Here is a 17,167-nt window from a genome sequence, read left to right on the forward strand (position 1 = left end):
TGAGCTGCCACAGAATTAAGCAGACCAGCACACCAACAAATCCTGTCTACATCCAAAAGGAGAAAATCAGTGTGAAAATTGATGAAAAATAGTGTTTATTTTCAACATATTGTGTATATATATAGATATAAGTACTGTATAGGTAATTACTTTCTGAGCACTTTTTAAAAAATTGAGAAGTTTGAGAAAGCAGTTTTAAATTTATAAGAAGCATATAAATACCATACATTTAAAATGTACCTCTTTAGAGGCAGAAGCTTCCAGCTACATTGACAGCACTAACATCAGTATAATCAGTGCAAACCTACATTGCTGTGAACACTCAACGGGTAAATGGGGGAGCTTGGCTTACTGCTTTGAAACACACGCCTACTTGTATTATGTTATGAACAGACTTAATTCTTGCTGTTAAACTAAGTCTAAAACAAAGATAATACTTTTGTTCCACATCAAAAGCATGTTTCAGTGAGAAAAATGCATGATTCAACCAAAAATTGGCATAAACGGGTCATTTTCGGGTTGACAGGCTGTAACTAGTGGAGTGCCGCAAGGATCAGTGCTTTGGCCTCAGCTATTCACAATCTATATCAATGATTTGGATGAGGGGACCAAATGTAATATATCCAAGTTTGCTGATGATACAAAGCTAGGTGGGAATATACATTGTGAGGAGGATGCAAAGAGGCTTCAAGGGGATATAGACAGGCTGAGTGAGTGGGCAAGAACATGGCAAATGGAATATAATGTGGAGAAATGTGAAGTTATCCGCTTTGGTAGGAAATATAGAAAAGCAGAGTATTTTTTAAATGGTGAGAGATTGGGAAATGTTGGTGTTCAGAGGGACCTGGGTGTCCTTGTACACGAATCACTGAAAGTTAACACGCAGTTACAGCAAGCAATTAGGAAAGCAAATGGTATGTTGGCCTTTATTACAAGAGGATTAGAGTATAAGAGTAAAGATGTCTTATTGCAATTATATAGGGCCCTGGTGAGAACACACCTGGAGTATTGTGTACAGTTTTGGTCTCCTTAACTAAGGCAGGATATACTTGCCATAGAGGGAGTGCAATGAAGGTTCACCAGACTGGTTCCTGGGATGGGGGGGGGGATTGTCCTATGAGGAGAGATTGAGTAACTAGGCCTATATTCTCTATAGTTTAGAAGAATGAGAGGTGACCTCATTGAAACATACAAAGTTCTTACAGGGCTTGACAGGGTAGATGCAGGGAGAATGTTTCCCCTGGCTGGGGAGTCTAGAACCAGGGGGGTCAGTCTCAGAATAAGGGGTCGGCCGTTTAGGACTGAGATGAGGAGAAATTTCTTCACGCAGAGGGTGGTGAATCTTTGGAATTCTCTACCCCAGAGGGCTGTGGAGGCTCAGTCGTTGAGTAGATTCAGGACAGAGATCGATAGATTTTTGGATATTAAGGGATATGGGGATAGTGCAGGAAATTGGAGAGGAGGTAGAATATCGGCCATGATCTTACTGAATGATGGAGCAGGCTCGAGGGGCCAAATGGCCTGCTCCTGTTTCTTTTGTTCTTATGTTCTTAAAAACACACTCCTATCTTGTGATTCATCGTGCAGTGATATTGAGTTTTATTGCACTGCATGTTGTTGCATGATCCCAGGAAACAGGAAGATTTGTATATACTTTAACATAACATCATGAGGTAACAGGAAATGTAGTCCCGTATTTTCCTAAATATTCTGAAGACAAGCAGGGAGTAACAATTGAGATTTTATAGGTGTATTAGTCAACATGAGATTTGTGCAAATGATTTACTTTCTTTTGTAGATATGGAATATACTGCAATTCCTTAAAAAGGGAAAGTGATCTGTATCTGCCAGCATTTAACCCTCAGAACCAAATGTGCCTGCTTCAGTCAGATTACTTGCTCTTCAGCTGTGCAGGATCACATGAACATTACAGTCGAATCTGTCCATGTCGAGATTATATCAAAGGACAGGTTGCTCTCTGCCAGGACTGTTTGGAAAGAGAAGTGCACAACTAACCTGTCTTGTTTACTGAAACAAAAGGACCTGCTACCTTCAAATAATTCAACAAGGATGAATCCAACAGTGATGCTGCAGCAGCAGCAAAAAGATACCACTGCTAAAAGCAGGTGGACCAGAAACAACATTCCTGAAGTCCTTATTTCGACAATGCTGTATCATAGGTAACGTAGAAACTGCCAAACAAAGCTTGTCTTCTACTGTTATTATGCAATTCAAAAATTATGGGGTAAATTGTTACTATTAATATCAAAGATGAAAACAAACTTTGTCAAAAAACACTGACAGTTCAGTGCATGGGAAAAACTATTAAGGAACATTTATCTCAAAAGGTAGCCTGTAAGCAAACCATTGTAAAATGGTCATATTTTTACTGGTTCGCTACAGACAATTACAGGTAATCGGTTGTTTTCTACAAGAGCAAAAAGAAAAAATGTCATCTATAGGTTTGCTGCTCAAGAGACTAAAAGTCCGTGGATATTTCAGCTTATTCTTCACCTTTTAAGAAGAAGCACTGCCACATTCTATGTACTCTTCCCCCATCCCCCTCAAAAAAAATTACATTTACAGCAAATAAACACGAGATAATTTGCTGATTTTACCCCAGGGAATTGTTGATAATTATACACTGAAATTTCCTGGCAAAGGATGAGGAATTTCTGGCACTATTTGTAGCAACGCTATAAATGTATTTAAAAGAAATGTGTTTACAATATTGCTACACATAGCAACAAGAGCACCTGCCCCCCACCCCCCCTAGATTACAATTGAAGCAACAAAAGTGTTCAGTTATCTTACAATTGTTTTAATTTAGATTAGCTTTTTTTCCTTCATTTTGGTGACAAGGACTCGGATATCTGATTCAGCTCGAGACAATGCTTAGAACGATACTTTGTTCTCCCACTGAAAACAATGAGACCATAGGACACTAAAATTATAACCTGAGATTTGTAACTGAGGGTGGATTGTGACATAAGGACTAAGAATGTATTTCCACTGGTGTGTTAACAAAGCAATCTGAAAACGGATCGCATCTTAGCAACAAATCTGAAACCTCTGGAAGATGGTGGTTTGTTACCCAAATTGCAGATACCCGACCACAATGTGAATGTAGGCTGTTGTTCAGGTTCTATGTTCCTATGTTCTGAAGAGCACATTTGAGGAAGGGAATGTCTGGACACTTCATGATGTAAAAATATCATCACCTATTGCACTCCTCCCATTCAATGCTGGAAGCTACATTTGTTTTCAGAGTTTTGCAAGTTCCCAAGCAACTTAAGGAAGCTTCTTTACATGACTGATCGCAAAGCTTTAAACTGCAGAGTTCCTCTTTCTGAATGCATATAGTCTGAGCATCATGACATCGTGGATGAATCATGATACTACAACATCTAGAGGTGTCAAACCATTTTGAAATTGGAAGACGAAATCGGGTTTTCGATTGAATTGAGTTTGTTTGCTGGAGTGTAAATGTGCCGTGAGTGCAGTAAGGTCCCTCTGCTACCTGTCTGAGGTTCCAAAACTAGATCTCTGACAACAATGTTTTCAGTTCAGCTGGTTTATTTATGATTGGGAACTTTTTTGCCCATTTGTCAATATAAGGGTCAAAATTCCTGTTTTCCTAAAAGAAAAAAAAATAACACAAAACCTCAAATTATTGAACCCATTCAAGGAAGCCATTGTCAGAGAGAGATTAGAAGTCAGTGATTCAGTGGAACTTGAAAGACAGTACAACTCTTGGTTTGCCCCATGTTATTCAGATATTCTGTGTTTTACAATACGTTACATAAATGTGTCCACGTGCAGTGATTGTGGCCAAGTCCATAATGGTGCTTGCAATAACTTTGCAATTCCCATACAGAATGCCATCTGCACTCTTCACAAAGAAAAACCCAGTCGGCCTGCAAACAAAATTGAAGAGTAGTACTCACTGCAGAACCAACTGTCACCACCCACATTTAAATCAGTCACTAGCACATGCATATAGACAGGACAATATTAGTGAAGTTGAGAGTGAAGTACAGGGTGAGGCACTGGTGGAGGGAACAGTAGTAGTGATCAGGAAGGCATAGCTCATGCAGGTCAGTTGTCCAGTATTCATAAAGAACATAAGAAAAAGGAGCAGGAGTAGGCCAAAGGGCCCCTCGAGCCTGCTGAACCATTCAATCAGACTATGGCTGATCTTGACCTCAACTTCACTGTCCTGCCCGATCCCCATATTCCTTGATTCCCTTAGAGTCCAAAAACCTATTGATCTCAGCCTTGAATATACTCGGCGACTGAGCATCCACAGCCCTTTCGGGTAGAGAATTCCAAATATTCACAACTCTCTGGATTTCAAGACTTGCCAATTGTGATGTCATGTAGCTCTGTACAAATGACAGTAGGTGTTGCCTTGGGATTCAATAAGCCACATCAATACCAACAAAGTTATATCGCTATCTGGCTTCATTGCAGATATAGGTAGCAAGTCTATATCCTCTACAGTTAGACAGTTGGCTACACAACATCTACCAGTGCTAGTCATTCAAGTATGGAAGGACAGAGTGGTACAGCATGTACGCAACAAACACAGAGAAGTTCACAAGAGCAAGAGGAAAGGCACATGAAGACATGTTAAACAAAAGTGCCAGTGCCACTACCACTAAATAATTTAATGAAATTCATTCACTTTCACTATAAGAATCATATCATAGAATGATATAGCACAGGCAAGATGTGAAAGAGCTAGCCAATAGTCTCACTCCCCTGCTCTTTCCCCATAGCCCTGCAAATGTTTCCCTTTCAAGTATTTATTCAATTACCTTTGAAAGTTATTATTGACTCTGCTTCCACCAACCTTTTAGGCAGTGCATTCCAGATCATAACAACTCACTGCATTAAAAAATTGTCCTCATCTATCCTCTGGTTCTTTTGACAATTACTTTAAATCTGTGTCCTTACATTGCAGTCTGTTCTTTTATTGTGCAAAAAAGAAAGTGGCCATTATCCACAAAGTAAATATACAGACTGGCTGCTGAGATGCTCCCTGTGGTGCTTGGAATGGCTTGGTCGTCTTAAAGTTGAGGGTGATAATGATCTTTCAGTGTCACTGGTAGTTCACTGCAGGAGGCTGACTGCTCTTGTGGGACTTCACGGACCAGTTAGCACAACTCATGCACTGCTCCTCTGCCATGGTAGTTGACTCTGACTGCTATTATATTAGTTTAGCACTATAGGTCTTCCCGTCACTAGCCTTGGTGATTCTGGCAATTTTACTTTGATTTGCCATCGGCTGAGTGAGATCTGTGTGTCAGGAGCTAAACCAATATAAAAGGAGCTTAGGTTGCGGTAGATACTGGGGCAGTACATGCTAAGAGTTATGCACCTTATGCTCTTTGCACTCCTGGGACACTCTCTGCCCCTACACCGTCTGTTCCACTGTGATGCACCTGCCAATAGATACCGCATCCATGTGACAAAATAATTCCTCTAATATTCACTTGTGTGGGATAGAATCTCTTGCATAGTTCTTTCTCCCATCTGAAATAGAAGAAATATGATAGTTTTGAAATGTTACATTTTATCACACTTGGTGTGATCAATTCATTGTTAAATCCCTGTATTTTATTCCTGTGGTGACACACTGGTGCTATTAAGTCATGTACACGTTACCTTCAAACTAACTAGAATTGAATTTTTACAGTGTGTTGTGCACATAAAACCCATATTGCATGCTCAATATAATATTGCCATTCATTTTAGTTATATAATATTTTTAGGAAGTAACATCTGAACTATCGATAGCACCATTATATTTTGCTTATTTTGAAACATGAAACACTTTGTGCTGAGGCTTCACAGTATTGTCCTTCCTTTGTATAACTAAATTACAGGTCTGACCAAGAGTTCAGAACTCAATTTTAACTTGCTCCCAAACAATTCTGCACGAGTTTCTTGTGATCAAATTCTCAACAAACCTCAACAAGCATTTTATGGCTACTCTTAGTTAATATATTTTAACATGACAAGAGGAGTCAAAGTAACAGGAAAAACCAAAGGAAGTTCCATTACTGCTCTCGGCGATCTTGCTCCACTGGTTACTCATATACTATTTTGTTAATATTTAATATGCAGAGGAAAATCAGCCCTTAGCTGATAATTCAGTACTCTGGTAGCCTAGGTAGTCCTGTTGGTTTTATTGTTTTTGTCGATAATTGAAAATGTTGAATTTGTTTTTGAAATGTTACATATTTTATGGGTTTTTTCTTAAATTAGGTATTTGGAATTATTTCTCACTTACTTTCTCTGTGCTGTGTCTACTGTAGATCTGTTTACAGATTTTTTTTTAAATGTTGTTGTACTTGTTCTGCTGTGACTGCTGGCCAGTTAATTAGAATATAAAATTTTACTCAGGGTCTTCTAATGGCTTAATGAGTTTATCGAGTGAGTAGACTGAGCCTTATAAGCCAGGAGGGTCGCAAGCTTGATCCCCCGATCTGTGTTGTTCGCTAATCTCAGATGATATAGGTTCTACAATTCGCCTCAATGTTTCTGGGTTAAGAAGCGGAAAATAGGTCAAGATTCCCACTTTTAATTGGACTCCAGTGACCCCCTACCTGTGTGGATGTTAGATAAGGAAAGGATTAGGCTCTGCTGTCCAACATAGTTATTAAGGTTCCCATATGAATAACGAATACTAATATGAGGTACCAGAGAACACCTGGCAGCGAACAAAATATCTCATCAGAAATGCCTTTAGGATAGCAAGCAAAAAAATTGGCAAGAAAAATTAAAATGTTACATTACTACTTACCAATAGAGTACACTGCAAGTAAACATTATAGTGCAAAGTCAGATCACCTGGGTGTACAGAGCTGGAAAAAACTGTTTCTATTAGCATCAATGGCACAATTTAGCCCCCTTCTAACCAATAAAACATTATATTATGACGGCGCTGTATATGAAGATACTGGATATTCCCATTTTATTGATGCTTATTATTAATTTTCATGAAAAATCAGATTATATAATCTACAATGGGGTAGATTTTCATCTTCACCACCTGGGTGGTAATCTGGTGGGGCAATTCACTCACCTATTATAGAAGCTGCCTGATTTTCATTCCACTTCTGGCAAGGCAGATCACATGCACTTTATAGAATCCACCTCATTTTCATTCCATTGATTACCACAAAGCTGGCGAAGACCAAAATCTGCTCCTATATTTCTTAAGGAATAATTATACCTGTAAGATGTACATTTTCTACTACTAGAGCTGTAATTCAGTTAAATGGCTATCTACGTCCATTCCAGTTTCACTGTTACTTCTAAAGAATTAAATTAGTGCAATCCTACCAACAAAATAAGTCAAATTACTTAAGTAACTTGCGAGTCCTTGTATCAAACAGTAATAAAATTACAGTAGTAATTTACTGCAAACTCTTTTTTAGGAATGTTTATTTATCGTCTGGTTATGGCGCACTCATTCAGGCAACCTTTAGTCCTGTTTAAGGGCTACGAGAATTGCAATGAAATAAACTTACTCTTATGTAAACTCACCCCTTTATCACATTTGCCTCAGTGTTTGAATAAGAAATATATTAGGCTTTGTACAGAAATAGTGAGTCCCTAGTGATTTTGGTCCCCTTACAATAATTAACGGAAAAAATACTGTGCTACCAGTTAGCCTTGTTTAATTAATGCAGGGTGATCTCACCAGTAGAATAAAACTTTACTTTGCACTAATAGTACTTAAATATAAAAAAGGAAGTAATTAATGCCATAAAAAGGAATCGTTTACCACTTGAATTTAGTTTTCCCTTTAAGATTGCAGTGCATTTTTTTCTTTTTGCCAACTCCCCGTCTCCAGAAGACATTGATTCGTTGCTGGGATGCTGTTTGTTCGCTTGGCCAAGTGGTCATTATTCACGCGAACCTTGACCGTGAACGTCTGCATGCTATTTGATTAGAACAAACATCACAGCCAAGCCCCACCCTGTCCTCACCCAATGTCCATTTACACAAGAGACCCGAAACCATCCTGGTCTGTATTTGTAGGGAAATGGTGTTAGGAAAATTGATGGGACTGAAGGCCGATAAATCCCCAGGGCCTGATGGTCTACATCCCAGGGTACTTAAGGAAGTGGCCCTAGAGATAGTAGATGCATTGCTGGTCATCTTCCAGAACTCGATAGACTCTGGAACAGTACCCATGGATTGGAGGGTAGCTAATGTTACCCCACTATTCAAAAAAGATGGTAGAGAAAAAGCGGGGAATTATAGACCGGTAAGCCTGACATCGGTAGTGGGGAAAATGCTAGAGTCTATTATAAAAGATGTAATAGCAGAGCACTTGGAAAGCAGTGACAGGATCGGACAAAGTCAACATGGATTTACAAAAGGTAAATCATGCTTGACTAATCTACTGGAATTTTTTGAGGATGTAACTGGTAAAATAGATAAGGGAGAACCAGTGGATGTGGTGTATTTGGACTTTCAGAAGGCTTTCGATAAGGTCCCACATAAGAGATTAGTGTGCAAAATTAAGGCACATGGGATTGGGGGCAAGGTACTGACTTGGATAGAGAACTGGTTGGCGGACAGAAAGCAAAGAGTTGGAATAAACGGGTCATTTTCCGAGTGGCAGGCAGTGACTAGTGGGGTACCGCAAGGATCGGTCCTAGGACCCCAGCTGTTCACAATATATATTAATGATCTGGACGAGGGAATTGGATGTAATATCTCCAAATTTGCAGACGACACAAAGCTGGGTGGGAGGGTATGCTGTGAGGAGGATGTCGTGAAACTCCAGTACGATTTGGGCAGAAACATGGCAAATGCACTATAATGTGGATAAATGTGAGGTTATCCACTTTGGTGGCAAAAACAGGAAGGCAGATTATTGTTTGAATGGCAATAGATTGGGAGAAGGGGAAGTGCAGAGAGACCTGGGTGTTATTGTGCACCAGTCGCTGAAGGTAAGCATGCAGGTGCAGCAGGCAGTTAGGAAGGCAAATGGTATGTTGGCCTTCGTGGCAAGAGGGTTCGAGTACAGGAACAAGGATGTCTTGCTACAGTTGTACAGGGCCTTGGTGAGGCCGCACCTTGAGTATTGTGTGCAGTTTTGGTCGCCTTACCTGAGGAAGGACGTTCTTGCCATGGAGGGAGTGCAGCGAAGATTCACCAGGCTGATACATGGGATGGCAGGAATGACGTATGAGGAGAGATTGTGTCGATTGGGCTTATACTCACTGGAGTTTAGAAGATTGAGAGGGGATCTCATCGAAACCTACAAAATTCTGTCAGGCCTGGACAGACTAGATGCAGGAAGGATGTTTCTGATGGCCGGGGAGTCCAGAACCAGGGGTCATAGTCTAAGGATAAGGGGTAAGCCATTTAGGACTGAAATGAGGAGGAATTTCTTCACCCAGAGAGTGGTGAACCTGTGGAATTCTCTACCACAGAGGGCGGTGGAGGCCAGTTCATTAAATATATTCAAGAAAGAGTTGGATATATTTCTTGAGGCTAAAGGGATCAAGGGATATGGGGAGAAGGCAGGGACAGGTTACTGAATTTGGATGATCAGCCATGATCTCATTGAATGGCGGAGCAGGCTCGAAGGGCCGAATGGCCTACTCCTCCTATCTTCTATGTTTCTGTGCTTCTATGATTCTCGACTACTCACCGAGCTATTGGGCGAGCTCCATTACATAATGTTTGTAATTAATTTGTATGCTGTTGACTGTAAATCATTTAAAAATAATTCTTAAGAGAATGTAATAGGTCATTTGGTAAGGTCCACAAAAATTTACACTGTTTAACCAGGTGCAGCCAAACTCTCTCAAATCCGAGTTACAAAATATATTTTGATAGAAATAAATAGCGGAGTGTAGGAGTCTACGTACTCCTAACAAAATATACTGAACTCGGAGAGGTTCAACAGAAAAGGTTTAATTGTTGAGACCACATGTTGAACACAAAAATGGCGTCAGAGACTACACCAAGTCCGACTGACTTTAATCAGTCCACAGCTTCGACTGCCCCTCCCCCGCTCTGGGCTTAACTATGTTGCAGATCGAGTTTCTTAAAGGTGTGATCCTTCTTAAAGGCATGACGCCTGATTTATAGTCTACGGACCGAAAAGCGGATTGTGTCCTTTCTGTGATCGGTACGCCACACAGCTCCCCCAAGAATCCGCTAGTAGGGAGTGTATGAACTGGCATGGCGGCTTGATGGCACGGCCGGAACGGCTCTTGGCGGTTGGTGTCGGGAGCGGGGCGGTCGGACGTGTCGGGCTCTTAGGCGGTCTGCCCCGCGGTGGGGGTTGGCCCACTTGAACGGGTTCGTCGGGCTCTAGGTGCGCCAGCTTGAGCCGGTCGACCGACACCTTGTCAGTTCTGCCGCCCACTTGGAGGAGGAAGAACTTGTTCCCCGTCTGGAGTACCTTGTAGGGTCCGTAGAGGTCCTCGGTGGGCGTCATGGCGCACGAAAACAAATTTGGCCATGTGCAGGCTAGGTGGTACGCGGGTTGCTGGCTCGCCGTGCCGGCCGGTGGGTACCGGAGAGAACTGTTGTGCTCGGTTGGCGAAAGCGCGGCGTTGCTGGTCAGCCAACCAGGGGGTTGTGGCGGTGGGCAGGAACTCTCTGGGTATGCGCAGCGGCTGGCCGTACACGAGTTCCGCCGCCGAGGCTTGCAGGTCTTCCTTGACCGCGGAGCGTAGGCCAAGTAGCACCCACGGGAGGCGGTCGATCCAAGCCTCGTCCTCGAGGCTGGCGCAGAGGGACGCCTTCATGGACCTGTGGAATCGCTCACACAGTCCGTTGGCTTGGGGGTGGTAAGCCGTGGTGCGGTGAACGGCCACCCCGAGGCTTCGGGCAATGGCGGCCCACAGATCAGAGGTGAACTGTGGGCCTCTATCCGACGTCATGTCGGAGGGGACGCCGAACCGAGCGACCCAGGTCCTGATGAACGCCCTCGCAATGTCGGCGGTGGTGGTGGACGTCAGTGGAATGGCCTCGGGCCAGCGGGTGGTACGGTCCACGATTGTCAGCAGGTGCGTGTGACCTTGTGATGGCGGCAGGGGGCCGACGAGGTCGATGTGGACGTGGTCAAACCTTCTTTCTGGCACGGTGAACTCCTCGAGTGGGGCTTTGATGTGCTGGTGGATTTTGGCACGCTGGCAAGCTATGCAGGATCTGGACCAGATGCGCACATCTTTGCGCAGGCCGCGCCAGACAAATCGGTTGGCCACCAGTCTAATGGACGCGCGGGTGCTGGGGTCTGAGAGGCCGTGGACGATGTCGAACACCTATTTTTGCCGGGACTATGGGGCGGGGTTGCGCCAAGGAGGTGTCGCATTTGACTGTGACGGCGGACGGGCCGCAGGCGACGTCGGTCAGTCGCAGCCCTGGGAGGGTTGTGGGCGCGGAGAGCAGATCGGGGTCGGTGCGTTGCTCCGCTGCCAGTTGAGCATAGTCCATTGCCAGGTGGACGGCGGGGCGGGATAGGCAGTCGGCCACTACGTTGTCTCGAGCGGAGACGTGCCGGATGTCCGTAGTGAATTCAGACACCGCGGCGAGCTGGCGTTGTTGCCTGGCTGACCACGGGTCCGCAGATTTTGCCATCGCGAATGTCAGGGGTTTGTGGTCGACAAACGCGGTGAAGGGGCGGCCCTCCAGAAGAAATCTAAAATGGCGGACTGCCAGGTACAGTGCGAGGAGCTCGCGGTCAAAGGCGCTGTATTTGGCCTCCGGGGGGCGCAGTTGGCGGCTGAAAAAGGCCAGCGGTTGCCAGGCCCCGTCGACCCACTGTTCGTACACGGCGCCGACCACGTGGTCGGAGGCGTCCGTGGCGAGGGTCACCCTGGCGTTGGGCTGTGGGTGAGCGAGCATGGTGGCGTCGGCGAGCGCCTTTTTGGTCGAGTCGAAAGCGGTCAACATGTCCGCCGACCACTCGATCGCCATTCTGTCTTTCTTACCCCGGAGGGCTTCGTATAGGGGTCGCATGAGGGAGACCGCTCCGGGAATGAAGTGGTTGTAAAAGTTGATCATCCCCAAGAACTCCTGGAGGCCTTTGATGGTGGTAGGCCAGGGGAACTGCTGGACAGCTTGCACCTTGGCGGGCAGGGGAATGGCTCCGTCCTGCGTGATGTAGTGGCCGAGGAATTCGATCCTGCTGAGGCCGAATTGGCACTTGGCTGGGCTGATGATGAGCCCGTGCTCACTGAGCCGCTGGAACAGGGTGCGGAGGTGCTCGATGTGTTCCTGCTTGGAGGAACTAGCTACCAGGATGTCATCCAGGTAGACAAAGAGGAACTTCAGGTCCCGGAGGACCGAGTCCATGAGCCGCTGGAAGGCCTGGGCCGCGTTTTTGAGGCCGAAGGGCATTCGGAGGAACTCGAATAGCCCAAAAGGGGTGATTATGGCCGTCTTGGGGACATCCGTGGGGTGGACTGGCACCTGATGGTAACCGCGCACCCGGTCGACTTTGGAGAAGACTGAGCGGCCGGCCAGTCTAGCCGAGAAGTCTTGAATATGCGGTATGGGGTACCGATCCGGCGTGGTGGCGTTGTTTAGGCGCCGGTAATCCCCACAGGGGCGCCATCCCCCGTCGGGTTTGGTGACGATGTGGAGTGTGGAGGCCCAGGGGCTGTTGGAGCGGCGGATGATGCCGAGCTGTTCCATTGTGGCGAACTTGGCCCGTGCGATCTCCAGCTTGGCCGGGTGCAGCCTGCGGGCGTGGGCATACACCGGTGGGCCTGTGGTGGGGATGAAGTGTTCTACCCCGTGCTTAGCAACTTTCCCGGAGAAGGTCTGGTTGGTGAGGGCTGGGAACTCAGCCAGGAGTGCTGAGTAGTCGTCCGTTGAGCGGGCGCGGCACTGCCACGCCATTTCGGTGGGTTGGGGGGGGCCATGGCGCCCGGGATAGGCGACATGGTGTTCATGTCCACGAGGTGGCGCCGAGGCATGTCGACCAACAGGCCGTGGGCGCACAGGAAATCCGCACCGAGGAGCGGGGAGAGCACCTTGGCGGTGATAAACTCCCAGTGGTAGCGGTGGCCTGCGAGGTCGATGGTGACGGTGCGGGTGCCGTACGTCCGGATGTCGGTGCCGTTGGCGGCAGCCAGCACAGGGCCGCGGCCGCCTCGCTGGATCTCGAGGGCGGACGCGGGGATGATGTTGCGCTGCGCGCCCGTGTCGCATAGGAAACGGCGTCCGGAGGCGCTGTCCGTAACGTACAGCAGCACGCCTGCTTGCCCCACGGCCATCGTGTAGGCCGGTGTGGGGGCGGTTGGAAACGTGCAGGGATGGCTGCAGCGGCGTGCCCGTGCGCCGCACCGGGTATGGAAGTAGCAGTAGCCCTGGGTCGGAGGGCATGGGGGCCTCGTGGCCGAGCGATAGAGGGTGGAGCGCGTGCCGACGCTGTGAAGGCCAGGTCGGGGGTGACGGCGTGGTTGGAGCCGGCGGACAGGAGCTTATCGGCTTCGTCGGCCAGGTCCTCGAGGTCCATGAGGCTGGATGCCACGATCGCCGGGCGGATGCTGGGGGGTAGTTGGCGGATAAAGAGCGTGTGGAAGAGGGAGCCGGGCAGTTTCTCGTCGGTCAGAGCAAGCATGTGTGAGAGCAAGTCTGACGGCGTGGAGTCACCGAGGCCCGGGAGGTCGAGGAGGTGGCAGTTGCGCACGAATTGGGAGGCTGTGAATTTTTTAAGGAACGCGGCCTTGAGATGTGCGTACTTGCCATCCTCCGAAGGGTTTTGTAGTGTTGTCCAGACTCTCGTGATTGTGGAGCTGCCCAGGGAGGCGAGGAGGTAGTCGTACACCGTTGCGTCAGCGGTGATGCCGCGGAGTCGGAATTGCGATTCGGCTTGAAGGAACTAGGCTGCCTGGAGAAGGAACGCGCATTCTTGCTGGAAACACCAAAAGTTATTTTTTTTTAAATGGCTGTTAAGAAGATGGGACACCATCTTCATTGTGTTTTAACGTTTTAGACATTGTGTTTTTACATTTTACACATTATTTGTTAGGAGTGATGTTTTTTTTTTAAACACACTGAAGGTGAGAATAAAGATGGCGGCCACTCACCTCAGTTCAGAACGATAAGGCCCGCCCACACATGCACTGATTGGTCGATCGTCATGTCACCGAAGCATAGGATTGGTCAATCGTCCTGTCACTCGACTCTAGGAGGGCCCGGCTGCACATGCGACGAACCCGCCCCCGCCACGCATTGATTGGTCGACCATCGGGTTGGTCGACCGTACGATTGGTCGACCTCAATGTCACTCTATGGTAATGAGTGGATAATGAGCGGAATGTTGAAGGTTTTTCGGATACCGCGGGCGCAATTTTTGTCCGGCTGAAACGTAAATACGCTTACCATCGTTTTGGAACGGTGAGCTTTCTTTCGATGTAACGCACGCGTTGGTACGCTCTGTAACTTTCGAGCGCATAGCCGGACAGACGCACACCCGAGGACAGACAGACAGAAGGACAGATAGATCGACTCCTTTATATATAGATAGATAGATAGATTACACTGTCGAGTATTTCTGAAGTCGTTTTTTCTAAATTGGTTATTTGGTAAACCTTTATTTTAAGCAGGACATTATTTGTGTACTGGGAAAATGTTGATGCCTAATAACCACTCAGTACTAATTATACCTCCAGTGGCCCTGGCCCTTTTCTCTGGTTTTGACTTAATTTTCATTTTGGTGAGGGAGGAGGGTGGGGGAGGGGGTCGCTTGTTCAGTTTTTCATGCCTTTTCTTTTTAGTTTATACACGAGGGTAGATTTTATGCTAGTTCGGCCAAACCAGCACATAAGATTGCTGAATTTCAAGCGCAAGTTACATTCAGCGCAAATTGAGTTTCCGTGATCTTTTGCGCTGGTTTAAAAAACATTGCACGGGAAGCCGGCCCCACCCCCAGATTAAATGAATCATCATGGCAAATTCCCGCTAAAAGGCCTTTGCGGGTCTTCAAGGAAGCGCTTAAAATTAAGCTTTTTTGGCACAAGGACACTAATAGGCACCTTTTAAAAGCTTTTAAATATTAAATATTTAACTTACTAAGACTACTGTACACCAATGAAACTAGTAAACGGTTCTGTATAGTTTTTTTTAGTCATTTTCAATTATTTAAAATCGAGTTACTCAGGTGGTGGATTAGACACCCTTATTAAAAATGCTTATTATTTGTGATAAACCCATTTTCAGCTGTATTAATAAAACTGCACCAGGTTACCACTCTTAAATATATAAAGGAATATTTCTTGATGCAAAAAAAAATTAAGTTCTAAAATGCTGACCGATTGTGCTGGTTCATGGATGATTTTACATTTGTGGTTATGAAAATGAGTGCACAGAAACTTCAACCATAAAATCAATTCAGAAGACTAGCAACATTCTAAGCGCAATTTGAGTCTGGATTTCCGATTGCACCCAAAGCGAAACCCTACCCCATGGACTTAACATTTGTTTTTGTTTATGGACTGTTAATCAATTTGATTTAAGTTGTTTTAATATTGCTGCCTCTAACAGATTTATTGTTTCTATGTCTTGAATGTTCTTGTCTCTTTTCATTCAACATAGCTGTTGTGACCTGATAACCTATCTAATCTCTCAGGGTGTGCTGTTCTGCTGGTTTCAGCTGTCAGGCTTCCTCTCTAGCTGGTGTTGTCTCTTTTAACTTCCTCTGCCTTCTCAATATCTGTCCTTTGTTCAACTGTAATTTTTTTAATTAAAAAAAAATACTTAAGGAGTAACAGGTGGCCTGGAGCCCTATGATCCAGACTTCATGGGGACCCAAAAGCAACAGGATTTGAAGGTGCCATCTGTCATTTCTACATCACCAGAAATTAGATTATTTTTAAAGAAAAGTTCTTTCTCTCTCTCCACATCTCCTTTATCTCTAGAATATTTATTTCCTTCTCCACACGGACCACCCAGGTCACTGCTCCCTAGCGCTAGCCAAATTGCGAAAATTATAAAAACTATATAAAAATGTTGTATCTGCCTGTAAAATTGTATTACAGAAATGGCCATTTAATTAAAAACTTGAAAAGGAGAAAGGGCTGTCGGCTGGAGAAAAGGGGTCAAGGTTCCTATTGCTTCACAATCTAAGAAGTTCATAAGTTTTTTTTAAACCCCAAATTTAAGATTTTATAATGATTGTTCCATTTTTGTGCACTCTGGAAGTTGGCAGTACTGATTAGGTCTTAGGAAACTGCATATTATTTGTGAATTGTTACCTTGACTTGTGGAATGTTATTGTCAGAATTTGTAAACCAATAAAAACATAGATGATTAAAAATGTTTTCAGTGTGTAGGAGGATTATCTCTGAACTCTTGCTAGTCACAGACAAATCTTATGTATTCAATATATTAAAAGGCCTTGTGTGTAACACACATCACACTTTAAATGTGCCTGTCCTGCTTTTCTGAATAGTTACTTGATCCAATCGAAAATAATTCACTGCTATCCACTTATCGAGGAATCAATGCACAAACTCTTCAACGTTCCATTTACTTCAGTCTCTCACCACATCTCTCAAACTTCTACCATATCCTGTGACTCACTGAGCAATGTCATAGGAGATCCACTAGTAAGTTATCAATAGTGGAGCGAAGGGGAGAGATGAGCAGTAGGTCATTACTGGGAGCAGAGGGTGCTTGTTGGGATGTAGGATAAGAAAAGATTATAAAAGTAGGGTGGAACGAGGCATCTGAAGACAATGAATTTGAAATTAATGTCATGGTGAATAGGGAGCCAGTGGAGATGAAAAGACAGTGATAGGGATGGAATATGGGCTAGGGAATTGAGTTGTGTTTTTTTTGTATAATGGAGCTGGGGAGGCCTGGTGAAGAAAACAACAGCAACTTGCATTTATATAGTACCTTTAACGTAGTAAAACATCCCAAGGAGCTTCAAAGGAGCGTTATCAAACAAAATTTGACTGAGCCACATAAGAAGAAATTAGGACAGATGACCAAGAGCTTGGTCAAAGAGCTTGGTTTTAAGGAGCATCTTAAAGGAGGAGAGTGAGGTGGAGAGGTTTATGGAGGAAATTCCAGAGCTTAGGGCCTAGACAGCTGAAGGCATAGCCGTCAATGGTGGAGTGATTATAATTGGGGATGCGCAAGTGGCCAAAATTGGAGGAGCGCAGAGATC

At 45.0% G+C, this 17,167-nt stretch overlaps 1 protein-coding gene across 2 annotated transcripts in view; it reads left to right on the plus strand.

The window, feature by feature from the left end:
- The window catches only part of ccdc126 (coiled-coil domain containing 126), a 145,134-nt gene extending 128,823 nt beyond the window's left edge, over window positions 1-16,311 (plus strand). For both annotated transcript variants that reach the window (XM_085988478.1, XM_085988473.1), the window contains one exon: window positions 1,799-16,311. In XM_085988478.1, coding sequence (XP_085844604.1) covers window positions 1,799-2,015 — 217 coding nt within the window. In that variant the 3' untranslated portion in view covers window positions 2,016-16,311. The remainder of the gene's footprint in view (window positions 1-1,798) is intronic.
- Window positions 16,312-17,167: the final 856 nt, after the last annotated feature.

The sequence above is a fragment of the Somniosus microcephalus genome, chromosome 5, assembly GCF_052327205.1.
Source record: "Somniosus microcephalus isolate GS21.2 chromosome 5, FLI_Smic_1.0, whole genome shotgun sequence".
Lineage (NCBI taxonomy): Eukaryota > Metazoa > Chordata > Chondrichthyes > Squaliformes > Somniosidae > Somniosus > Somniosus microcephalus.